The following is a 23,600-nucleotide window of genomic DNA, read 5'->3' on the forward strand; positions in this document are numbered from 1 at the left end:
TGAGGGAGGAGTAAAGGGAAGCGGAGGAGGCAGCAGCTCTGCTGTAAAAACTTGGCCGTCTGAGGTTTTGCCACCACTCACCTGACAGAGGTTTCCAGAGAAACCAGTGGGACACAGACACTGGAATCTGTTGATTTCATTCTGACAGTGACCCCCATTCAAACAGGGGTTGCTGGCACATTCATCGATGTCTCTCTCACAATGATCGCCTGCATAGCCAGGTGGACAGATACAGCGATAACCATTAACCAAATCCTAGAAGAGGAGAAGGGGAGAGAGAGACACATGCTTTTTTTCTATGTATTCCACAAACACAGGGCTTCAGCGGTTTAGCACGACTGTTGCGGTTTAGCTGGTTCACTGAAATAGCCAAATGCGAAACCTCTGAAAGTGGTTAGAGAAATTTCTACGTGGATGCCTTCAAAATGACTCCCACGAGGCTGGGGTAACAGAAGCCCTAGTGAAACTTCTGAGAGACTCTTTTTTCACCCAAATTTTTAATCTCACAGGGACAGAGCTCCTGGTGTCACACAAATCTAAAGATTTGTTGTCAATTGTCAAAGTTTTGATTTAAGCAAAGATTTACATACCCGACAGGAGGCGTCATTCTGACACTGGCCAAGGCAGTCATTAATATCTAAAAAATAAATAAGTCATCATTTTAAAGAGGCAATTTACAGTGAAATTGGGCTTAATTGAAAAGCCTTCTCGGCTCAGGATAGATAAGTTTCAAATCAGATTTCCTGTGTGCTTCCCGTGAGATAAGGTTATTAGGCTGGGTGGGGACCCTCCCTAATTCTTCCAGAATGAGGGAGTAAAACTTCACATCATTGTTTCAGCCACATTATCAGAATATGGCTGGTTTTAGCAGCTAATGAACCTGATAAAGTGTATGTTTTCACTGCTGCCCTGACCACTCCCTCTCAAAAAAACATTCCCACTCTAAGGTTTTCCTTCTACTGCTCAAGTCCTAGGACTGGAGCCCCAGTACGGACCAGCAAGTCGGCTACCCAAGTTTCATGAAAATCAAAATGGAAACAAAGTCACTCACTTATGTCACAATTCTGACCCATCCAGCCGGGAAGACAGTCGCAGTAGTAGCTGGCAATGAGATTCTTACAGGATTTGGCGTTTACACAAGGTTTGGCCTCACATTCATTTGCATCTGAAAGGAGATGGGGATGAGCATGAGAAATGAAGTTCGACCCCCATCTCCCCCAACCTTGAAAAAAAAAAGAACAGGCCAGAGTTTGTCTGAGACATGAGACATTTTAATAAGCTAGCTAAATAAAAGATCCTAGAGGTTCTCTCTATTTTAAGCATCTGATCCCTCTCCCTAGCTATTATCCAATAAGAACCCTAATTGATAACTTTCCAGCTGCTAGTTAGCCAGCCCCCAACAAAACAGCAGAAAGCCACCAGGCATTTCTGTGCAAAACCCAGCGCAGCCTAGTTGCTGGGATTTAAATGTGGCAAAAAGAATGCAGACAGCTCATTCCTCATGAGATCATCCCCGTTTGGAACCCAGCTGAACACTCCTCGGACAGACGATTGACATGGTTCAAGGAATCCCACGACTTTCCCACAGGGCCTAAAAGAGCTAGTCCATTTGCATTCAAGTTATTTCTCCCAGGCCTGCTAGACTCTCGATAATAAATTCCTTCTTAGCATGATGGAGTGTGAACTCACACTGCCGGCCACACGCTCGTCCTCTGTAATGGCTTTGACAATCAAAGCCAACCTTGGTATAAAAATTACAGTCTCGGGGATGTTCTTACCTAACTGGCACGTTTTGCCAGTCCACTGTGGGGGGCACACACACTTAAATCCGTTAACCAGGTCCTGGCAGGTGCCCCCGTGGGAACAGTTATTAGGAGAACAGTCATCAATGTCTGGTCAACAAGAAGAGGAGGGGGTTGACAATTTAATTCAATCCATCTGACAATTAGATCCTTTAACATCACCTCTTACATGAGGGGCTGTCATTGAAGAGCCAGACACCTGCTACAAGGAAAGCTACAGCCGGACAAGTGGGACGGTGACGATAAGGCCGAAGCCTTGATTTTAGCTTTAAATCCCCCACTGCCCCAGTTCATGTAATCCCCAACCTAAGCAGTGGGGGAGAAAGACAGCTGGATACTGACAGAGCATCTGCCCAGGAGGAACACAGGACATCTCTATCTGCCTAATTTTTAAAGAAAAGTTTCATCACAGCTCACAAGTAGCTAGAAGTAAGGAAAAATAGTTCTTTACAGGTGGAAAACCTTATTCCTCTTATTTGCTTACAGAGTTTGCCCAAAATAGCACACCTAGAGGCTGCACTCTCCACTTCTGCTCTGACCAGAGATAGCTCCTAACAATTTAGGAAGTATTCACTTTTGTGTCTTTATGACAACCCTCGGAGATGGGAATTGCTACTGTGCCATTTAAAGAGGGCCCGGGGAGCTTCTGTGGCCTGCCGGAGTTCCGCAAGTGACGGGTGCGGGCCCAGGACCAGCACAGGTAATCTGACCCCAGAAATCCACATCAATAACCACACCTGGGGTGCTGATGACAGTGGTTCTCAGACCTGGCTGCACTGCAGAATTCCAGAAGTTTATCAAAGACCATAGACTCCCCGATTCTGGAGGGAATCTGGGGGACCCAGAGATTTACACTGTAAAGCAGCCCAGGTGATTCTGATATACAGCCCTGTCTCACAGCCAAAGGAACTCTGCAGGGCAGGTTCTTCTTTGGGGGCCCCCTGGCCCTATGACAGAATCCAGTAGTAAGTGACAACCTCCCCTGAAGGCAGCCTCTCCATGGCTGCAAGAAGAATAACCACAATTGGAAGGTGGCCAGCTCCAGGAAGCAGATGCAAAGGAACAAGCGATTCCACGAGGACGTTCCTTCCAAGAACAGATACATGCGCTACCTTAGTGGGGCAGGATGGGGGTGCTGGGAGACCTCCAAACACACAAGCCACCAGACTGCTTACCAGACTTAGGCCTGCACCCACCCCTCTCCCACTGAGACATTCACACTGGACAAGCCTAGGTACCTCTCCCCAGCGTGGTATCTTGGCACAAGGATCCTTAGGATGGACACAGGCTGAAAATTGGACTTACTTGTAGAGCATGTGGGGCCGGTCCAGCCTGGGGAACACTCACACTCAAAGCCCAGGGAGGTCTCCTTACAGCTGCCTCTGTTGTGACAGGGATCAGAGAGGCAGGCGTGCTCAGCTGCAAAAACCAGGATGGCAGTCAGCGAGGGATGCCTGTGCACCGCTACCTCCCCATGCCCCCCTCCAACCGAATCCCACACCACAGCCACTAGTGCAAGCATATTTCAAAAACCAAAAGCGAGCGTGTGATAGAACCCTGCTGTGTCTACGAAAGAAAGGAAGTCATCTTTCTCGCTGAGCTGTCTCTAAGCACATTCCAAGACATCTCAGAGCTGGGGTCATTTCATCTCCCGCTGAATCCTATATGAATCAGCATCACCCAAAAAACTTTAGAGGCTTGAAAGTTACAAAGCCTCATAGAATGGTTGGGATAAGGCCTATCTTTGGAGGCTATTTTCACTTTTTTTTCCTTAAACAAGTCCTTAAGTATATTTTTTAAAAGCTGAGTACAGAAAAATTAGACAAAGCGCTCTCATTCAGCTTGGACCACTTACCAATTTCACAGTTGGGTCCTGAATACCCCTCAGGGCAGGAACACTGATATTTGTCAGGGCCTGTGTTGCTACAAGTTCCCCCGTTGAGACACGGCTGGTGGGTCCCACAGTAATTGAGATCTGCCAAAAAGATCCTGGAGTCACTAAGAGACGCCTGTGAAGATGGCGAACCCACCACGTTTCTAGCCCCAATCGTCTTTTAAAAAGAAAACCCAGAAAACCCACACAACATTCAAGGAGAATTCAGAATAAAAGCCCCTGCCAATAAAATTAAAAACCAAATTACTGCCATCCCACCCTGGTTCTCATCCCTAAGGGCCATACCTTTGTCACAGAGCTGGCCGCCCCAGTTGGTCTCACAGAGGCACTGCCAGGGCTCATTACAGATGCCGTGGACGCATCCCGGGTGCGGGATACACTTATCACAGTACAGGCCTTGCCAGCCGTACTGGCACCTGGAGACACACAGCACACCTCCAGATTAGCCTTTTGAATGTTAAGAGAGACCTGTACAATTCGAACAGAAGACTGCGAAGTCCAGGCTTTTTCTGTTTTGTTTCTGCGGACAGGATGGTAGACTCCCAAGGCTCATCAGGGGCTCCGTATAAACAAACATTTTCACAGTTGAGCTGAGGTCCCCTCCCAGCCGACTCCTGACAAAAGGAGGGCTGTTTGGGAAGAGGCCAGCATGGGGATGCCCTTCACAAAGCCACTCACTCTTCTCAGGCTCACACGAGTGAGCCAAAGGTGAAGGCATGGAATAAAGCAACCCGTGCACCTAGTTGCGACAGACCGTAGAGGAAAGCACTCTCCCAGTGACAAGAGAGCTATGCCAAAGTCTCTGCAGGCGCTGCACTTGCCACTCTGCTCTTTGTCTGCACAGAAAGTCACGACCCCAGCGCACAGAAATGCAACAAGCCACCAAGAGCAGCAGGAAACCGCCTCACGATGACGCTTTATTTAAAAAAAACAAGGAGAGAAAGGGGCACCCTCCCTTGGCCAAGGCCAGAGTAGGCTCTCTAAACCCACTTCTATAGGGAAGGAGAAGGAAATGACAACACTTGGAACCAACTCCATAATTTGTGTCCCATTACTGTGTGCTAATTTATAGTGATTTCTTGCTTTGCCAAGAAAAGAAAAAAAAAAGCAGTCTGCTTAATTTATCTAGTATTGGGAGAGTTGAGGTTCTTTTACATAAGCACCTTGATTAATCGTACTCTTTTGGGGCCAAATAGTGCCTTTGATCCCCAAACAAAAACAAAAACAACTTTCACCTGGGGTGGGAGGCGGGCAGCGTCTCAAACCACTCTCCCTTCAATTTTCAAGCCCTCTGAAACTTTAATTGCCTTCTCAAGAGCCAAGCTTTAACAAGGGTGGGGGAAGGCAGGGAGAAAGATCAACGAGCCTCGCGGTGGAGGGTGGAGGGTGGGGTGCGGGTGGGATGGGCAACATGTTTCCAGAACGGGACCTGGGAAAAGCCACGATCAGTGCCAACCCCCTAAGCTGCTCAGCTGTAACTCTGGAAAACAACCCCCGCCCCCTCCAGCTCCCCAGAAGGAAAGGCTTTCGGTTTCCCAAGAGCGGGAGGCGGGCTAGCAAATCCTTGTCATGGGAAAATTATAGGGATCTAGCTAATAGCTAATCACCCACGGCTGAGAGTCAACTTAACCCCTGAGAATACTGACTAACCACTTCCTAACTTCTAAAACCAAGCTCTGCACACCCACATGCAAAGAAATCACTAGAACGTGTGGTTTAAAGTTAGACACTGGATTCTGGTTTATGTAAAATGGAATGTCAACGTGACAAGTGACTAAAGGAGTAAGATAAGAACAAAATTACAATCTAAATAATTTCTCAAAAGCGGACACCCACGTTAGTGGGAGGTAGGGGGGTAGCCATTCTGTCAAGGCTGATATTCTTAGCCTGAAAGATAGTAAGAGGGAACTGATTATGAAATGGCAATATTCTCACCGTCTTCCCTTATCCTCTTCCAAATTCAGGATCACTAGGCCTCTTCAAGTTGCCTCATAAAGGCAAGGAGAGGCAGCTGAGGACCCAACCTCACCTAATTAAAGAGACCTCAATCCCCAAGCATAAAAAAGCAACCACAAGAGGTCATGGATGACTTCAAAAGAAAACAAATAAAAATACTGACCCTAAAAGAGGCACCAACCAAGTTATCCCAGTTTAATAATATATGATTAAGATTCTCATGAGAAATTGAAGTGACTTTCCTCAGATGATGATTCATAATTAAGTTTGGTATTATTGGCAGGCTTGCAATAAGCAAGCATGTATACCAGGGAAAGGCACTCAGTCTACTTGGGAACAACAAAAACCAGTAAATTTTCTCATGTGGGGGTGAAAACAAAAATAACCTGTGTAATACATAATCCAAAAGACAACTTACAGGTAACTTGCCATTCAACTATTTCTGCAGCAGGACACAACCTGAACTTCCTCAGCGTGAAGGTTCTGTTTTGACTTTCTTTCAAGGTAGGGAGAGAAAACTGGGCTGGGAGACTATGCAAATGATGTGTGGGAAAGTCGCACCTTAAGTAAATAAGGCCATCAGTGCGTGTCTGGGCAGGGAGAGGGAGGTGGGACTTCGAAAGAGAAAGGGCTAAATTCTGGAAACAAAGCCTGTTGTTCTGGCTGGGAGGGCCCTCCCCTGTATAGCTGTATGTGTGTTCTGATGACAGCAGCACAAATCACAGTCCACCTCTGCTGATATCCATCTGAGCAGGGAGCAGGCTTGGAATCACTAATAGCACTGCCACTGGGACTTTCTCCAGAACACCCTTAATTAGAAAGAGTTAAGGTAGGTGGATTCCTGCTCCACATCTGACAGCAATGCTGTTAAATACTACAGTCCACCGCCACCAATGGGAGACAGCAGGAGAAGCCCCTCAGCCTTCCAGGGAATAAACTATCTTTCTGAAGAGTAGAAGAGACAATTCAGGACAACCAGTTCGTAATTTAGTTCCATGTTCCCCCTTGCATGGGAGGGGAACAGACGGAGTGGTGGAATCATAAAGGTAAAGGCCACAGATAGTTCTCTTTAAAGGAGCAGCCTCAAAATTTATTAAGCAGCAAAGTCATGTGGCAAGCTTGTCAAATGCAGACTCCTGCCAAACCAAGGACTAGGATTCTATGGATGTGGGTGGAGCCCACGAACCTGCATTTTAACAGCTCCCTTGTTAATTCTGGAAGTTACACTTTGAGTACTGAGGTTTGGGGGCAGTGATTGCTGATGGTCCCATCAGCAGCATCGCTTGGGAGCTTGTTAGAAATGCAGAAACCTGGGCTCAGCCCAAACCTATAGACTCAGGACGTGCGTTTTAATAAGAGCCCCAAATAACATTAGTTTGGGACATACTGGTTTAGCCTGTGTTTCATAAGTTCCCTTTACTCATGTCAGAGTAGCTTTGGGGGCAAAAGTGACAGGCTCAAAGGATCCATTTTAGTGTTACTCCTTAAAATTTGGGAGGAGGGAGAGTAAAGCATAAGACTGCCAAAAACACCATAGACACCAACAATATTTCCCGAAATAAGCCTTTTCCAAATTGGCATAATATAAATTTCAAGAGGTTCCAAAACCCGCCATCGTGAAGTGGTCAGGGCAGGCCTCCCTTTGGCTTCTGCATTGTTCCTGGACCATAAAGGAACAGACTTCAAAGGACTGCAGCAAAAGTCTACATTCATCAGGCTCAACTGACAAGATTCCAGGGCAGCCATTAACCTCTCAGCACCAACCCAGCTCCCGCCTGCAAAGGGGCCAGGAGATTGGACTAATCCCATTCTAAAGAATGCTGAACTTTCGCCTATTGATGGGAAAAGTGGGGGAGGGGGCTGGGAGAAGAAAGCCTCGGTGGAAGAGGAGAGAGACGCAAAGAAACAAGCCCACATCCCTCCATCTAGCCCATCAGCACAGTAAGGGAAGATTATAAAAATGTGTTATCAATTTACAGAACAGTTAATACATGAAGTCACTGGCTATGCCCAAAGAGTTTCTTTTTATTCCAAGAGAGAAGTGGTATGTGCATTCCACCAGACAGCTGGTATAATTTAATAAGCTTCGGATGTGTCTATCTGAATTTTTTTTTAAAAAAAGCTTTCTTGTTCTTCAAGGAAAACAGAGGCATAGTCACAATAAAGTCAGTTCCTCTCTTACATAAAGGAAAATTAAAAGAAATCTCACAAAAGACCAGTTTATTTACCTGCAGTCACCCGGGAGTTTGCAAGACCCATGCTTGGGACTGCAGCCTTGTCGGCAAATAGCTGTAAAAAACAGAGAAGGGCGTGTCAGCACACTGCCTGTTCCTCGCATCGCCACGGTCATGAGAATGGCCCATTGCATTAAAGTCTGCAAATTCCACGATTTTAATAGATCTCATATCAGTTCCCTTGTAAGGAGAGGAAGATGGGAGGGGCGCAAATAACAAAACCAGCTTTAAACTTCAAGGCCTTGTTAGCAGATTCTAAAAACATGATATTATTTGGGGACAAAATGCAGACAAGTTGATGAGGGAAGGGGGACCTTCGTCCGGCCTCTGTAAACCGCAGCTACCCTGGCTCCTTGAGCAGAGTTTGGTCAGTTTCCATTCTGCCCACACCTTTTTCATTAGAAGAAAAAAAGGTATAGATAATCCTTCCCCATCCCACCAGGACAAATTCAGATGAGCCCCAGCCTTTAAAAAAACAAAACAAAACAAAAAAACCCATACCAAATGCCTGGTTTGAAAATTCCATGGGACTAACAGAGCCAACCAGGCTGGATTCATTGGGCAGGCTAATCTGGTGGCCAGATCTGGTGAGCCTTTTGTAAAGTGCCCTTGCAGAGCAATTCTCTACTTCATTTAAAAAAAAGAAAAAAGTAACTTTTTTAAAAATGTCAGTTTATAAGACCAGGCACAGTGGCTCATGCCTATAAACCCAACACTTTGGGAGGTTGAGGCAGAAGGATAGCTTGAGGCCAGGAGTTCGAGACCAGCCTCAACAACATAGCAAGACTATCTATACAAAATAAAAAAGCTGGGTGTGGTGGCATGTGCCTATAGTCCCAGCTACTTGGGAGGCTGAGGCAGGAGGATCACTTGAGCCCAGGGGTTCAAGGCTCCAATGAGCCATGATTTGCCATCATGGGTGACAAAGTGAGCACCTTATTTAAAAAAAAAAACACCGAACAAAAAATCCACACTAAGTGTTAGGTCGTTTAATTTTTAAAACACCCTAAAATATGTTAATCGATTCCCCTTTTCATTTGAATTTCAGAAATGCCATCCTTTTTAAACTCTTGTCTCCAATTATTAAAGAAAGCAGTAGTACTACCAGGGAGACCTGCAAATTCCTTCCCCCAAGCCCCACCCCTCTGTCATGGCTGAAAAACTCACTTTGAAATTGAGTTTATCAAAAGAATTTACCTAATTATCATGTAAAATAAGCAGAGCACATTATTGCTCATGAGGAGATATTATACAATTAACAGAATTACCCATCAAGTTGCTATGAATTGGAATCACTGAATTCTATAAAGGGACTGGGACAGTAGACAGCACGGAGTCTAAAAGTGCGCTCAGTTCTACACCAGTAGGAAAGCCTGAGCTAACCACATACCTCTCCCCGTCAATGCTGTGCCCCCAAAGATGCCCAGTGAAAACTTGCTGCAAGGCTACCCCGAATGCAGGGGCTATCATTTCCTATAGGATTGCCTGTTCAGACATCAACTGGGCTAACCTAGTCCTGTCTGGATCTATTTTCGGTCAAGTTCCTTAGAAGCAGAGTCTGAGAAGGGGATCTGGACGTAGGTAGAAGGAATTGAGGGAAGCAGATGGGGTAGGGGAAAGAGCTGAGCAAGAACATGGTCTCAACTGGAGTCTGATTTCAGCCTAATCCCAGGGTGGCTCTAGAGTGCAAATTGTACTACTGTTTTACGGCAAAGGAAGCTGGGCTTTGTAGCCCCTGTCTGTCAATCACTGACTGTGAGCTGGAGGAATGGGGCATGCACGGGTTTGGCCAAGGACGAGTCTCCTGAGAAGGAGCAGCTGTGAGCTGTTGGCAGCCAACACAGCACCTGGGGGATGGGGATGCCAGTAAAGGGGATCTGGATGGGACACCGACAGCATCTTCTACACTCACCATCTTCATGCTGCAGGCCCAGAATAACAGTCAAAATCCCACCCCACCTGAGATAGCCACATGCCACCTGCCTGCTGGTGGGGTGATAAATGGACACTAAAAGCAACAGGCACTCGTGCACATGCACACACACGTGCACACACACACACACATACCTCTGTTACATTCGGGGCCCATCCAGCCTTCCATGCAAGTTTTGTTGCCATTCTGGTCACAGGCGTAGTGTCCAAAGAAGTCATCTCTGGGGCGGCAGAACTTATTGCAGCCAAAGCCATAGTAGTAGTCATCACAGGTCACGCGGATCTGATACTCAAAGTGGGCAACGCCCGTGTTCTGCTTCAGCGTCTGCCACTGCCGGCTGGGGTTGATCATGCCCGAATGAGACGCCTTTTCAATGATACTGTCAGGTTCTAGAGACAAAGTGATGAACCGCGTTAACATTCACATTGGAGCCTTCTTCCCTGACCATTTTGGCTTTTTAACATAAAAACATATGCACGTGCTACGAAATTCTATCCATTGTACAAAAAGGCAAAGAAATGAAGAGTTTATGCCCCTACCCAGAGACAACCTGTTACCACTTATTTACCTTCTTTAATGGGTACACAGTATTTCATTGTCTGGAAACACCGATAAATAATTTACCTAGTCCCTGACATGTGTGCATGTGAGTCGTCTGGGCTTCTTACTATTAAACAAAGCCACAGTGAGCATTCCTTGAATGTATCTGCCTGTGTATGGTTCCCACAATGAGATACTCTAGCAATGGAAGTGCTGAATCAGGGTCTGTGCACAACCAATCAACCTCTGTCCACAGTCTCAAACTACCCAGTCTGTCCTCCCACCACCCAGGAAGCTGTGTTTCCCAGTAACACTGCCAAAGTTGTACATTATCAAACCTTCTAATCTATGCCGGATAGGTAAAGAGGTATCTCATTTAATTAGCATTTAATTAAGTGATGGTGAGAGCCCTTTCTGGTAGTTACAAAACCATTTATATTTGTTCCTGTGAACAGCAACAGCTTCTCTCCTCTGCCAACTTTTCTATCACATTGCCATACTGACTTGCAAGTGCTCTTTACATATGAGAGAAAGTAGCTCCCTATGGAATGTTGCTCTTGACGAAATTTCATTATTCCAGATAAAGGTCAGCAATCATTTCTGGTTTTAGAGTTTTATGTCTTGCTCAGAAAAGCTTTTTGTCCATTTCAAAACTCTTAACTGCAAGCCAAGGAGAGGATTGAGTTACATTTTTTTTTTACAATTGTTAACATGGCAACCTTTAAAGCCAGCTCTTAAATACCAACACCTTGAACTTGATGCATTCCACCTCTCTCCTCTGCCCAGAAGGCAGATGGGAGAATAATTCACCAAAGTTTAGACACAGGTAAATTGAGGGGAGGGTTTTTTTTTTGAGCCAAGTCATGCTCCTGAAAAAAAAGCTTACTGAGGAAAATAAACACCTCGAGCTCAAGCAGCTCTCAGGAGTATGTAGTCCCTGCCCCGAGGCCACTTATGATCTAGTTTGAGAAGAGACAGGTACAAAAATAGCTCAAACATCAGGTGCCAGCCGTTCAGGGGAGGGATCTGAAAAGGCAGCAAGGCACTAAGTCAGCACCCCAACCTGGTTTTGTGTTTGTTTTCTTAAACCTGCCAGCACCAACTCTTCATCACCTTGTCAAATTCAAGGCCATCTTGGAGAGACAGTTAGAACCGACTTGCAATGTCTTGGTGATTCTTACCCACCCACATGGCTGTTTTTCTAGGCCTCAGGCCTGTGCTGTTTTACAAAGTGATGCAAGCCCTGTAGGTGACCACGAGAGAAGGGACTCCTGGGTGGCTTCATCCACACACCACTTCCACCAGGGCCCCAGCGTTCACCCTCTGGGGCTCTCAAACTGCTGCGTGGGCAAGACAAGCCTTGAACATGCTCACATACCTGCAGCCTGACACCCCGGCACGCACTGAACCACTTGCAGGTAACACTTCACTCATTATTGCAAATAAACGGAGGCCAAGGAATGACAAAAATGTCTCTCCATTAACTATGTTTGCTCTGCTGGTTCAGTTAAAAAGCACAGTGGGCTATTACCACGTGCTTACAAGATCTTCATAAAAGGGATCGGTTAAACACGCTAGCCATGGCTCAAAGGCATCCAGCTTCTGAGGCTGGTATCAACAACAAACAGTTCAGACAAGAGTCCAGGGCAATCCTAGGTGTGCAGGACTGATATGTACTTTTCAGTCACGCAGGAAGCGTTCCACTTATTTCCAGGAAGTGTCGTGCAGAGGATCACTTCAGAATCCTCAGTGGAGCTATGGAGCTGCATACACAATTTCACACCTGCTCGGGGGTGGGGGGTCGAGCGTGTCTGGGTTCAAATACATCTGCTGCCTGCTTCCTGATCATGCTTCCCTTCAGCTTGAGGCACTGGAAAGGTATCTGTGGCAGTTCGCTTGGCAGTCCAGCCTTGTGATTGGAAAAGGACGTCACCATGCCTCCCTGCAATCCCCAGTGCCACGAAGATGAATCACGAAGAACCCATGACCACCTCACAGGCCAAGGAGGAGGTGATGAAGGGCGAGTCTAAGCGTAACCTGGGACCACACCAACCCGAAAACCTGGAAGGGGGCCTCAGCCAAGAAAGCTGAGCTACAGGGAAAACCTGGTCTGAAGTGTTCCTATTTATGCTTACATGTCTATTATGCATTACAGTAAACTGAAACCATTTGCTCCAGGGGAGAAAGAAATTTGGAACTCTGTATACCACAGTCCCAAAATGTAATAAAAGACTTTGGAGGACCGATGACAGAAGGACCAGCCTTAAATACTTTCAAATACATAAACAGCACCTAGGCTATATTTGGGCCCGAGTCTGCCTGTGAGGGCTCACTGCAGAGCTGATAGAAGGAATTCTCTGCCCTAAAACTCAGGGCTCTGCCTTTGATTTACATCTGAAGCCAGAATGTTTACAACTCGCTTGGGTCCCACAGGGCAGCCAACTCCATTTGGGCTTCTGAACATCCTCAGCTTCTGCCCTGTGGAGTGCGGTCCAGACGGAGTGGCTGAGGGTGAAGAAAGGAACAAAACACTCCAGGTAGCAGAAACAGCATGTGCAAAGGTCCTGAGGCCAGAGAGCATGCGACGTAGTTGAGGACAGAAAGGCAACTGCTAGGGTATGGCCAGGCCACAGACACGATGGACAACATGGTGTGTAAGACAAGGCTGGCAGGGAGACGAAGCTGGGCTGCACAGAGCCTTGTGGACCACATGAAGATCTGTCCCAAGAGCAACAGAAGGCCACCAAGTGGTTGGTTTTTCATAAGGGTGACAAGCAAATGTCATGGCTCGGAAAAGACCAGGAAGGCAGAAGAATGGAGAAAGCACTAGAGGTGAGTCACAGCAGATAAAGGTGGACCAGACGGAGGCTACTCTAAGTTCATTCATAAGCAGATGGTGACTTGGACCAGGGCGGTGGCAGAAGGCAGGCGGATTCAAGTGAAGAGCTGGAGAGAGTTTTCAGAACTTGGAGGTGGACTAGGTATGGATGCTAACGGAGAGGGGGTACACAGATCGCCTTCCATATTTCTGGCTTATGGCAATGATTGTTCAAATATCGGTGCCAGACACCCAGAAGAGGCCCTGGGGAAGGAACTGCTTTTGGCAAGAGAAGATCCTGAGTTTGGTTTTGACTGTGCTGAATTCAAGATTCCTTGGAAGCGTCATAAAAGAGGCCAAATAGGCAAGTGGAGAAACCATTTCCACCAAACCCATCCCCCTCTTCAGGGTTCACCAAGTGAATTTTGATAACCTGCAATGGGCACCCTTGAGGTTTAAAAGAACTTTATTCCTACCCCAGTCTTTCTTGTCCTCTTCCAGGGATTTGGTTACCCCCCCAGGAGATGAAACATCCTAGAACCCCAAAATCGGGCTACCTGGAAATGCAGACAATTGTGGGTAGCTCTGGACAAGCCCTGGGTTCCCAAGGGACATGACTCCCTGACCTGCGAGGTGACAGGAGGCCCAGGAAAGGTTCTGCGAATGCTGCAGTGTGGCGGGGAGGTGTCTCACATGTCCCTAACAAGTATACTGACCCGGCTCTTATCACAGGCCAGGATCAACCTCAAGCTGTTCACTCTACCGGGTGGATTGTTTTAATAGCTAAAAGGGAGGGGAAAGCACACCATGCTGACACCATAATATTACAGAAGAGCCTATGTCTCCTCCCCCCCAACCCCTTCTGCCTAACGCTTAGTTACCATTGTAAGCAGGTCACAGTGACATAATGTTCACAGTCCTCAATGTTTGTGGCAGGGAGGGGAGAACAAACAGGTGTCTGTGACCCTGACTGGCATCAGCCATAGCCAAGGCTGACAGAGCTTCCCTGCCACCCCCACACGCACCCCCTACGGCATTACGGGGTAGCCCTCTGGGGAGGAAGAACTCGAACCTTGGACTTTCATGAGCTCCCCTCCAGGGAGGATGACATCCAAAAAGCTGGACTTAAGATCCCCAAGCTAGAAGAGTGACCCAAATGGCCTGGGACTCTCTGGCACATCGGGGCTCAGCAATGATTCTGTGGCTCCAAGTGGCCCAATAAGCCAGCCACAGGTGGAAGCTGCCCACGTAGCAGGCACCCAGCCCTCACTGCACCCACGGTGGGCATTCACCATTTTCTGTCAGCAAAAACGCAAGGCAAGGAAAGAGGAAAAGATGTTATTCACAGTGAAAGCAAACAAAAAAAAATGGTAAGATAGAAAAGCAAAAAGTACAAGGCATTCAGAGAACAGACAGCCAAGACAAGAAGCTGGATCCACTCTTCCTCATGCACAGACCAAGAGATTTCAGTGCACATCAAGTTTTCCAGCGACCGCAACCCAAACTCTGCTGGCAGAAAGGGAACTTGAAGTTTCGGCTCGTGAGTGAAAACATTGTAAAGTTACAATTAAAGAGCAAGACTACTTTGTCAGCCAGACTGTGTCATTTCAATCACATCCTCCATGGCTTATCCACCAAAACCGACCCCTCAGAGTCCTGAAAGGCAACCTGCACTGAAAACAGAGCCATCTTTCAGAAAAGGACAAGGCAGGTAATGGCTGTGAAGCTCTGGAATTCCGCTTCAATGAAAGGTTTGTGGAGCAGTGTGGGAAACCCAGACAGGCTAGAAGCTCACCTGCCCACCAAGTGAAATTCAAGGTCGGTCTCTAGAGCCCAGCACCACCTTTATGGCTTTATCTTTCTGATGAGAGATTAAACACTCAAAGTTTAAATGGACTTTTAAAAAGTCACTACTTTGATCCTTTAGCAGCCTACAAGGTTTTAAAGTTGTAAAACCATTAAGATCTCTATCCCGAAGATAATCGAGGTTTCGTAATCAGGGAATGAGTTAACTGGGAGTCTGTTCTGGCCACTTAATAGTCCAAGCAAAAATTCTAGAAAAGTTAAGGAATACATTCCACTGACAGGTTCACCCTGGGGTACAGGGGAGAACAGAAGGCAAGGGGTGGCAGAAATCCTAAGTACTAAGGAGACAGATCCAGCTCCAACTGGTTGGCCAAGCCCCACACTTCCACGTGTGTTTAGAGAAAAGTCCACAGAAGCGATACTTACGCACGGTGTCATTACTGGAATCCCACGCCTCCACAAGCAATGTATAGGACCTCTGAAAGACATACAAACAATTTAGCAATTCAGAAACAGGGTCGACTCTCCAAAATCTCGTACATTCTTGGCCTCCCAGAATACCCCACCACACAAAACCATAATGCCAAAATAAAAATTCTGTTGGTTGTTGCATTGAGTTCCTGGATGTTTAAATCCAAACCAACTCCCCTTCCTTTGTCAGCACTCTTCCCAGGTTGACAAATGACTCCTTTCACCTGGCAGGGACGCACTGGGGTCAATATGCATGCAGGCAGCTCAAAGTTGAGATCAGGAAATGCCACCTCACCATATGATATGAGAGTATTTAGCATATAGTTTCCCAAAACTTTCCAGACCCCGACCCTAGTGCATGAGGAAACACACACACACACACACACACACACACACACACACACACACACAGAATGTATTCTAAGCTAACCTAACCAGGTATTTGTACCGAGGGGGTATTGCTAAGGTTACACTTTGGGCCCTGGTGAGGCAGTCTCTAGGGAGGCCCCCTTTTCCTTTTTAGAACCCCTTTGAAAGCTCTGTGTGAGACCATCCTGGCTCCCACAAGTATCGGGTAACTCTAGGAAACAGGAGGGGGTAGATGCAAAGCGACTCTGCAAGACAAAGAAGTCAACCTCACTTGGGCGGTGGAGTTGGGGGCAGATCCCAGGGAAGAAAGTACAAAGGGAGAAACAACCACACACCCATGGGTTATATTTATTGATGAACTTATCTGTTAATAAGATCTAACATTCCAAGAATAATCAGAGTCTACTAACTAAACAAATTCCCTGGATACTGGCAAGATGCCAGCTGTTAAACTGAAGGCACCTTTTATCTTCCAAGCTTATCTCAGAATTCCACCTCTCCACCCCCAGCCAAACCTAAGCTATTAGCAAATTCCCTCCTTTTCTAAAATTTTCCTTTGTAATTTACAGTAAGGTCAGTCTCACAAAACACCAGCGTTTAAATGAAGCTTCTGCTATCTTGGCACTGAAGAAATGTACTCAAGGCAGGTGGGGTAGACAAGGAACATGAACTGGGTTATGAATCCCTGCTTTGCTGTGTCGGAAACCAAGCCATAGGAAACAGAAGCGTGTATAGATTAAATAATACCGTGCTGTGCCACCAGAAGCACACTGCTGCCAAGAGAAGAGAAGGCACCTATAAGATAAAGGAAAAAGAGAAAAAGGGAGGGTAAAAGGGAGTTTCATTCATAACTCAAGGCCAGCTTAGTGCTCGCACAGTGACACAGCAGGTCATCTCTGAATATAAAAATATCTTGTGATAGACCCTGCCTTGGAATTCAGCCGAAATATGTTTCATACTCAAAGCAGAGTAGGATTCCATTTCGTTCACTGATAACTGTGGGAAAATGCTCAGAAAAGCAAGCAAAACCGGGCAAGCCGGGGCACATACCCAGCCCTCTCTCCTGTTAGTGGCCACAGGTCCAAATTCATTGCTGTTGTTACTATTTTATTAGCGAAAGTTATACCTTATTTACAGCCTCTTTAAGTTTCTTAGGACTTCCTGCAAATTATAGGACTCTTCCCTAAGAGCAGCAAGAAATTATATTCCTCTACTGATTTGAGGTAAGAGCACAGTCAAAATGAGGCCAGATGTGTGGCTGATTCTGTATAATTAAGCCCTTCATTTGCTGGTAACGTTGAGGCCCACGTCCTCCACTTTAACAATATTGTTGTAATTAATCCTCTGATTAAATGCATTGATACCAGGAGTTTTGACAGACTTGCACAAGCGCTAAACACATAATACCCACAAACCCCACTGCAAGGGAAGGTGCCGGGACTGAGCTAGCATGGCAGTACTAACTCGGTTTAATACTCAAAGAGGAAGGCATCCTTAGGTCTTACACAAGAACTTGGAAGACCAAGCAGTCTACCAGGCTCATCCTTGCCAGAACTGGGAAAACCTCAGAAGTTGCTGACCAACATCACCCCACCTGGAGAGAAAAGAATTGCACACAGCCCTATGCGCCTGGCTCTGTGATTTTCCATGAAGTGCCCTTCTCAGAGGCAGAGACAGGGTGAGGGCAGGGAGCTACAGTGACGGCAACAAATCCTGGACTTTTTTTCCTGTCTGTTTCAGGGAGGGGATTAGGGTCTCCTGGCGCAGGAGGAATCCAGAGAAAAAGGATTCCCTCCAAGGCTCCTATTAGGAGGCAATCAACCTCCCACTCCATCCCCACACTATAGATCAGCAATCAAGATAATTTAACAATGATTATTAGTTGCTAGAGAACTTTAATTTTTCCCAGGCCCACGCTTGACCTCTGTACATCCCTGAACATACACCCAGGCACTGAGATCCCAGACCACGAGGATGTGCCTCATGAGAACCATGAGGTGTGCCTCATGCCATCAAAGCAGGGACCAGGCCACAGAGCAGCAAATCCACTATGCCGAAGTCACATACAAGCAGCCACTGCAACTCTGACCCCCAGTAGAGGCTGAGTCCTCCATCCCAGGAGAGCTTGGAAAGGCAAGTGTTCAAACTTAAGTTTATACAGCAAAACAACAACAAAAGCAAATACCTGGGTTTTTCTTGGTTTCAGACTACAGAACCAAGACTGCCGAAGAGTCACCTGGCTTTCATCTTTTTTCCTTATGTTTTCCAGAACAATACTGTGGAGGCCACACAGGAGGGAGGGGTAGCAAACAGATCTTCAGTCCGGATTTGCAAAGTGAGTCACTTCAGCCCCTTCCCAGCTCCAAGCCCAAGGAAATCTGGAAACCTGGCAGCTGGTTCCCATTCTGGTGTGGCATCAAAGAGGAACGGTCAGCCTTCGGAATTGCTTTTTGGAAGATTTCTGTGGAATTCTACCTAGAGGAGAGCCCTGACATCAAAGCCCCAAAGGCATCCAAGGGCCACCAGGCTCCCAGCAAGGCTGGGGCCCCTGCACCTCCTCCCGCCCTCCACACTTAGGCTGCTGTGCCAAGGTTGTGTTCTCTGCCCTGTCCCACTCCACAGCGGTTACCTTGGCACTGGGCAGAGCGGTAAGCACTTAATTGCCACATTAAGAAGGGGGGATGTAAGAAACAAAGGTAATTGTGTTGGCAGCCGGGAGCTTCCTTTTCCTGGCAACAGTGACAGCCAAACCAAGCCCTGAGAAGCGGCTGCCTCCCCTCCTGCCAAGCTGACGGACACAAATAAACTGCCATCCAAACGGCACGCGTGCGGCGTCCAAAACCCCAGGCTGCTGCGACGGGCAGGCCCGCCGGCGGCACGCACATCCTGGGAATGCCCGACGTGCCAACGCGGCCATTGTGCACAGTCAGTCGGCTCCCGGGGTTCGTCAGGGGCCCTGAGCTCTGCTGACTCAACTGTTGCTTCCTGTCGCTCGTCCTGTATTAGCATTATTTTTGGAGAGGCCCCATTATTCTCCATAATCCTCATTTCAGTCAATTCGGCCAACTCTATTGTCCTGCCTGTGTCTGGGTGGCCAGAGTATAATATATTCCAGTCACAAAACATATTAAGCAGAAAAGGTTGCAGGGAGTCCATGTGTGGGCACACGCACACGTACTCATGCACACGATGCCAGTGGGTTTTGGGAAAGTGAGATAAGAAAGGACAACTATCCTATAGCATCTAGGCTAAGACTTCAGGCACAGAAAGCAATCAAGTCTGTAGGGCTTGACATGTCAATAGAGTCCGATTTGGTTACAAAGGGTGATTTTCTCATCAAAGCCCACCTCAAAGGCTCACCAAGGGGCCCCAAAGCTCATATCCAGATTTGTGACTCTCAATGAGACATCCCCACCCCCTTTCCCATCATTACCCTTACCTGTTTGAAAAGCATCCCACTGATAATTAAATGCACCAGTTACAAAAGGGTGGCGAGGTTAATAGATAGAATACCGAGAAGCCAGCCAAGCACAACGGTCTGGTTCACACAGAGCAAGCCTGAACAAGAAGCCTTTCTATTTATTTACCAAAAGTGCATAAAAACTGGGTTGAGCTGGTGGAGGACTCTGCATATTTGACTAGTTGTGTACTCCTTTAACTACTGGGAGCCACCTTGCGGAATTTCTTCCCAGCACACGCACTGCACCAATGGTAGATGTCACTGACACCATTAAAAAAAAAAAAAAAAAAAAAAACAGCAGCCACAGGGCTGCTGTGGTCCATGCGGTAATCAGAAATCAGCAAAGAAGTCACAACACAGCCACCCAGTGCCATGCACCAAAGTAAAGGTGAGATTTTTCTGAACCCAGGACCCTACTCCATTTCCACCACCGTTCTAGAATCACCACTTTCCATTCATCCCAATATATCTTCCAACAGTTGGAAGAAAATATTAAGTTTTGAGATATATATATATAGATATAGATATATCTATCTATCTATCTATCTATCTATCTATCTATATCTATATATTTAAAAGCTGAAGCCAAGAGTCACTTCTCTCAGCAGCCTAGATCCTAAGCTTGAAGGATGGGGGTAGGTGGAAGAGCAACATGCCTTCCAGAAGTTTACCATGGAAGAATTTGCAGCCATATTTGCATTTATGGATTACAACGCTAATTGTATGCACATCCAGAGATCATGCATTCTTACATTGTCACTAACCTTGAAAGCCGGACATTGGGACCAACTTCTGGCCCTTCTACAATGGGGCCAGTGGGTGATATGAATCCAGCCAAGGCCTCACATTCCTGTTTTCAGATCAGGAACTGTGAAGGCTCCTTGTTACCTTGACTCTGTTTTTTTTTTTAAGTAACTTTTTTCTCCATGCTAAACTTCCCACATACCTTCTTTCTAAAAGGTGTCCAAAAGGCACCACTATTTGGTGTGAAGATTTTGAGCAGTATTTAGATTGCTGATTTTCTGGGAGATTGCATGCCTGTAAGTTGCTGCTGACTCTCCTTTTTACCCACTCAACTCCCCCAAGAGCCTCCACACCACAAGTTTCACCATTTTCTAAAAATGTCTTAAGTCCCTGTAGAATTATGGGTGTGGAACTGGTGGGTTGCAAATTCCTATAAGTACTGGAGTTTGAATAAGTTGCTAAGAAACAAGACAACAAGGAGAAAGAAAACACAGAAGGTTACACCTGCAAGAGAAAAAAATATATATTAGAAACCAAGTACCTGGAATAAAGATTCCATTTTTGGAGCAGCTATTCTGCAGATACTTGGCACAGCTCTTTCAAAGCAAGCACAGATTCACTTTCCCCCAAGCCCAGTGTTGCAACACAGACACATCACTTCATCCCTTTGGTTTGAGGTAGACTTCTTAGGGCAAAAGGTGTTTTGTCCGCATGCAGGAAGTCCCTTGCTCTGAGCACATACATACACATGTGCTCTTTCTTTGTATACATGCTGACCACACGGGCGGGATGCGAATCCTGGCTGCAGAAAGGAGGCGGGTCAAATCAGAACCCCATCCTTGAGCCCTCCATGTGCCCACACCATATCTACAGAAGCTCATGGACTGGAAAAGACAGCAAAGGCATAAAAGTTAGGGCCTGTCAATTACATTGTGATTAGCATCGTGGCAATTGGTCATTCAGGCCTGAAGTATGAAGGGGGCCAAAGCTGGCATCCCTCATACAGAAGAATCATGTTTCATTGGATTCGCCAAAAAAAAAGAAAAAAAAAAATTAAGTTGATCTCAGCAAGTCTTTTAATAGGATCAATGGGATTTAAATGCGAGGCTAATAAGCCAGATACCCCAATTGCTTCCCCTAACGTTTCTCTAGATTCATTTCACTCTGGGGCCACCAATGCAGCAATACAGCTAACTGGGGTTCTGAAGTTCCCAAAAAGCTTTTGGAGATGAGTAGTGGTAATTACACTAATGCATTTTTAATAAGCAGGCACTACTGGGATTTAGCACTAATTTTGGGAGGTACAAATTAACCGTTTCAGTGATTTATAAGTGGTCATTCCTAAATTATTTCCTATTAAGCCCAATTACTTCCCACAATAATGTTCTTATCACTTGGTACCCCAATTTGAGAATCATTAATCCAGATAGTTGCTGCAAGTTAAGCCCCTTGGAGCAGCAACAGTATGAGAATTAGAAGCCAGTGGTGAAAAACTACCCCAAGACCAGAGCCCGGGCAGTGGACACCATGTGGGACATACTCAGATATGATATATGGCAGGAAGGGCCACTTCTACAAAGCCGTTCACATGCACACCAGAACGTGGACTGTATTTCATATCTGACCAAATCGTTTCCTCCTCGTCCTCTCTAGAACATGAACAGTTGCTTGGATGGGGTCATAATTCCAAACAAAAGGCATGAACTACATGACCTTCTACACTGACCTACCCCTGCACCCTTTGCTGACACTCAGCGTCAGCAAATTTGGGAGGACTCATGCAAATGGTAATTGTGCCTGCTAGGGGTTGGGAGCCCAAGGTGGTTCGGAGTTTCGTTTTGTTTTTAACCATATGTCCTTTTCTTGCTATCTCTTGAATTCTTCACTAAGTTCATTTATTTCCTATTCAAGGAAATCAGTTTTAAAAGACATAGTTAATTGCCAAACTAAATGAAGCTGTGCTCTCTAGTTAAATACTTGCTCAGCTACTTAAGTGTTTCAGTTACGTTTATACTCAGCCTGGAATCATTCTTGAAAGTTACGGACTGTGCCGTTTCTCCAACCACATACAGAAAAACAAATACACCTAAACTCCAATTTCTCTTGAGAAGTAAAGCTTATGTTTCACAGCAGGCCTTTTTGGGGCATCAGGGCGGAGACTTGTTTATGAGTGATACATGTGTTTGTCCCAACTTCAAAAGAACCACATTCTCAGTGTTGCCCCATCAGTCTTCCCCCATTTGAGAAAAGCCGAGAGTCTATTTCATGGTTGGTGACCCGTGGGGCCTGAAACCACAGAAGAGCACCAGCAAATGCAAATCAATCGCCTCTCCTGCCCTCCCACACTATTTCCGCTCCTTTTCCATTGAGGACTCTCTGACCAAGTGTCAAAAGCAGACAGACGCACTTTTCTAGGTCACTTTTCCTTGGCCAGCCTAGGGAGCAAGCCTCCTTGTTTTCATGCTAGCCATCCCTCTGACCCTACTCTCCAAAATGAGCCTCAGCCAGGCTGCTGCTTTTCCACATCACTAATAAGATTCCTTTTATGGTCTTGTGAAAAGCGAGGGGCTCCAGACAGATCCTCCAGCAGGAGGGTGGAACCACCTGCAGGCCCCTTCCCCCTAAACTCCAAACACACGTTCAAGGGCAGTTTGAGTATTCACAGTCAGCTTGGGCCAGCCAGATTTAAACGTAGCCAGGCTCTTTAGCTTAAAGTTCTCCCTAATAGGGGATTAACAAACAAGATAAATACTCTTGGTAAAAATGAAATCCCACAACAGAAGCAGCCCTTGGACCTCAAGAGAGCTTCACAGACAGTGTTGGTTTTAATTTTTCTTTTTATAAACCCCTTTTCATGGCAGTTTTTGATAACTGTCTTATCTCACCCACAGCAGAGGGCACTTTATAATGCCAGCTTCTGTAATCGTGGATTTTAAGAGCCACCCCAAGCTTCATACACAGACACAGCCAGATACTCTCCCCTCTCGTCTCCTCCCAGAATCACAGCCTAAGCCGGCGGACAGGAGGCAGCAGAGTGCACCCCATTAGAGCACGTGGTGGAAAGCAATGCTCTGGGGCACCGAGCTCCCCCTCTCACCACCCACCCTCCCAGCACAGGCTAGGCCAAGCCCCAGTCTTGGCAATGAGTCATGCCTCCTGGACAGCGGGAGCCAGGCAGCGGGCACACCCCCAACATTTCCCTTTCCTCCCCTTCTGCAATCGCACCCATCTTCCTTCCACCCATTTTGGGATGTCGCAAGGGCCTCGCTGCAGGATCTGCCAGCTGGGCCCGGGCCTCGAGCTCCTTTGGGGGCGGAATGGGGCGGGGGGATGAGGGTCTATCACTTGCACCCGCAGGCACTACCTCCAGAAGACCACCCCTTCCAAGCCTTGGCACGGCCCCCGAAGGCTTGCGGGGGCCGTGCACCCGCCCTTCCCGGGGAAGTCTGCAAACACAGCTGTTCCAGAGCCCGGGAACCGCTGGAAGTGAGGCCACAAGAACTACACCACTCGGGGGCGGGGGCAGGAAGGGTCCGGCAGCGGGCGGGGGTTCCCGGGTCTACACCTTCTGTG

General features: G+C 46.8%; 1 protein-coding gene across 1 annotated transcript in view; it reads right to left on the minus strand.

Annotated features, from left to right (window-relative positions):
• JAG1 (jagged canonical Notch ligand 1) overlaps positions 1-23,600 on the minus strand; it is a 36,125-nt gene that overhangs the window by 10,604 nt on the left and 1,921 nt on the right. The window contains exons 3-12 of the mRNA XM_030821988.1: positions 15,410-15,461; positions 9,954-10,208; positions 7,881-7,941; positions 3,982-4,112; positions 3,658-3,777; positions 3,108-3,221; positions 1,779-1,892; positions 1,052-1,165; positions 591-637; positions 82-255 (exon numbers count right to left, since the gene is read on the minus strand). Of these exons, the coding sequence (XP_030677848.1) occupies positions 82-255; positions 591-637; positions 1,052-1,165; positions 1,779-1,892; positions 3,108-3,221; positions 3,658-3,777; positions 3,982-4,112; positions 7,881-7,941; positions 9,954-10,208; positions 15,410-15,461 (1,182 nt within the window). The remainder of the gene's footprint in view (positions 1-81; positions 256-590; positions 638-1,051; positions 1,166-1,778; positions 1,893-3,107; positions 3,222-3,657; positions 3,778-3,981; positions 4,113-7,880; positions 7,942-9,953; positions 10,209-15,409; positions 15,462-23,600) is intronic.

The sequence above is a fragment of the Nomascus leucogenys genome, chromosome 11 (genome assembly GCF_006542625.1).
Source record: "Nomascus leucogenys isolate Asia chromosome 11, Asia_NLE_v1, whole genome shotgun sequence".
Classification (NCBI taxonomy): Eukaryota; Metazoa; Chordata; class Mammalia; order Primates; family Hylobatidae; genus Nomascus; species Nomascus leucogenys.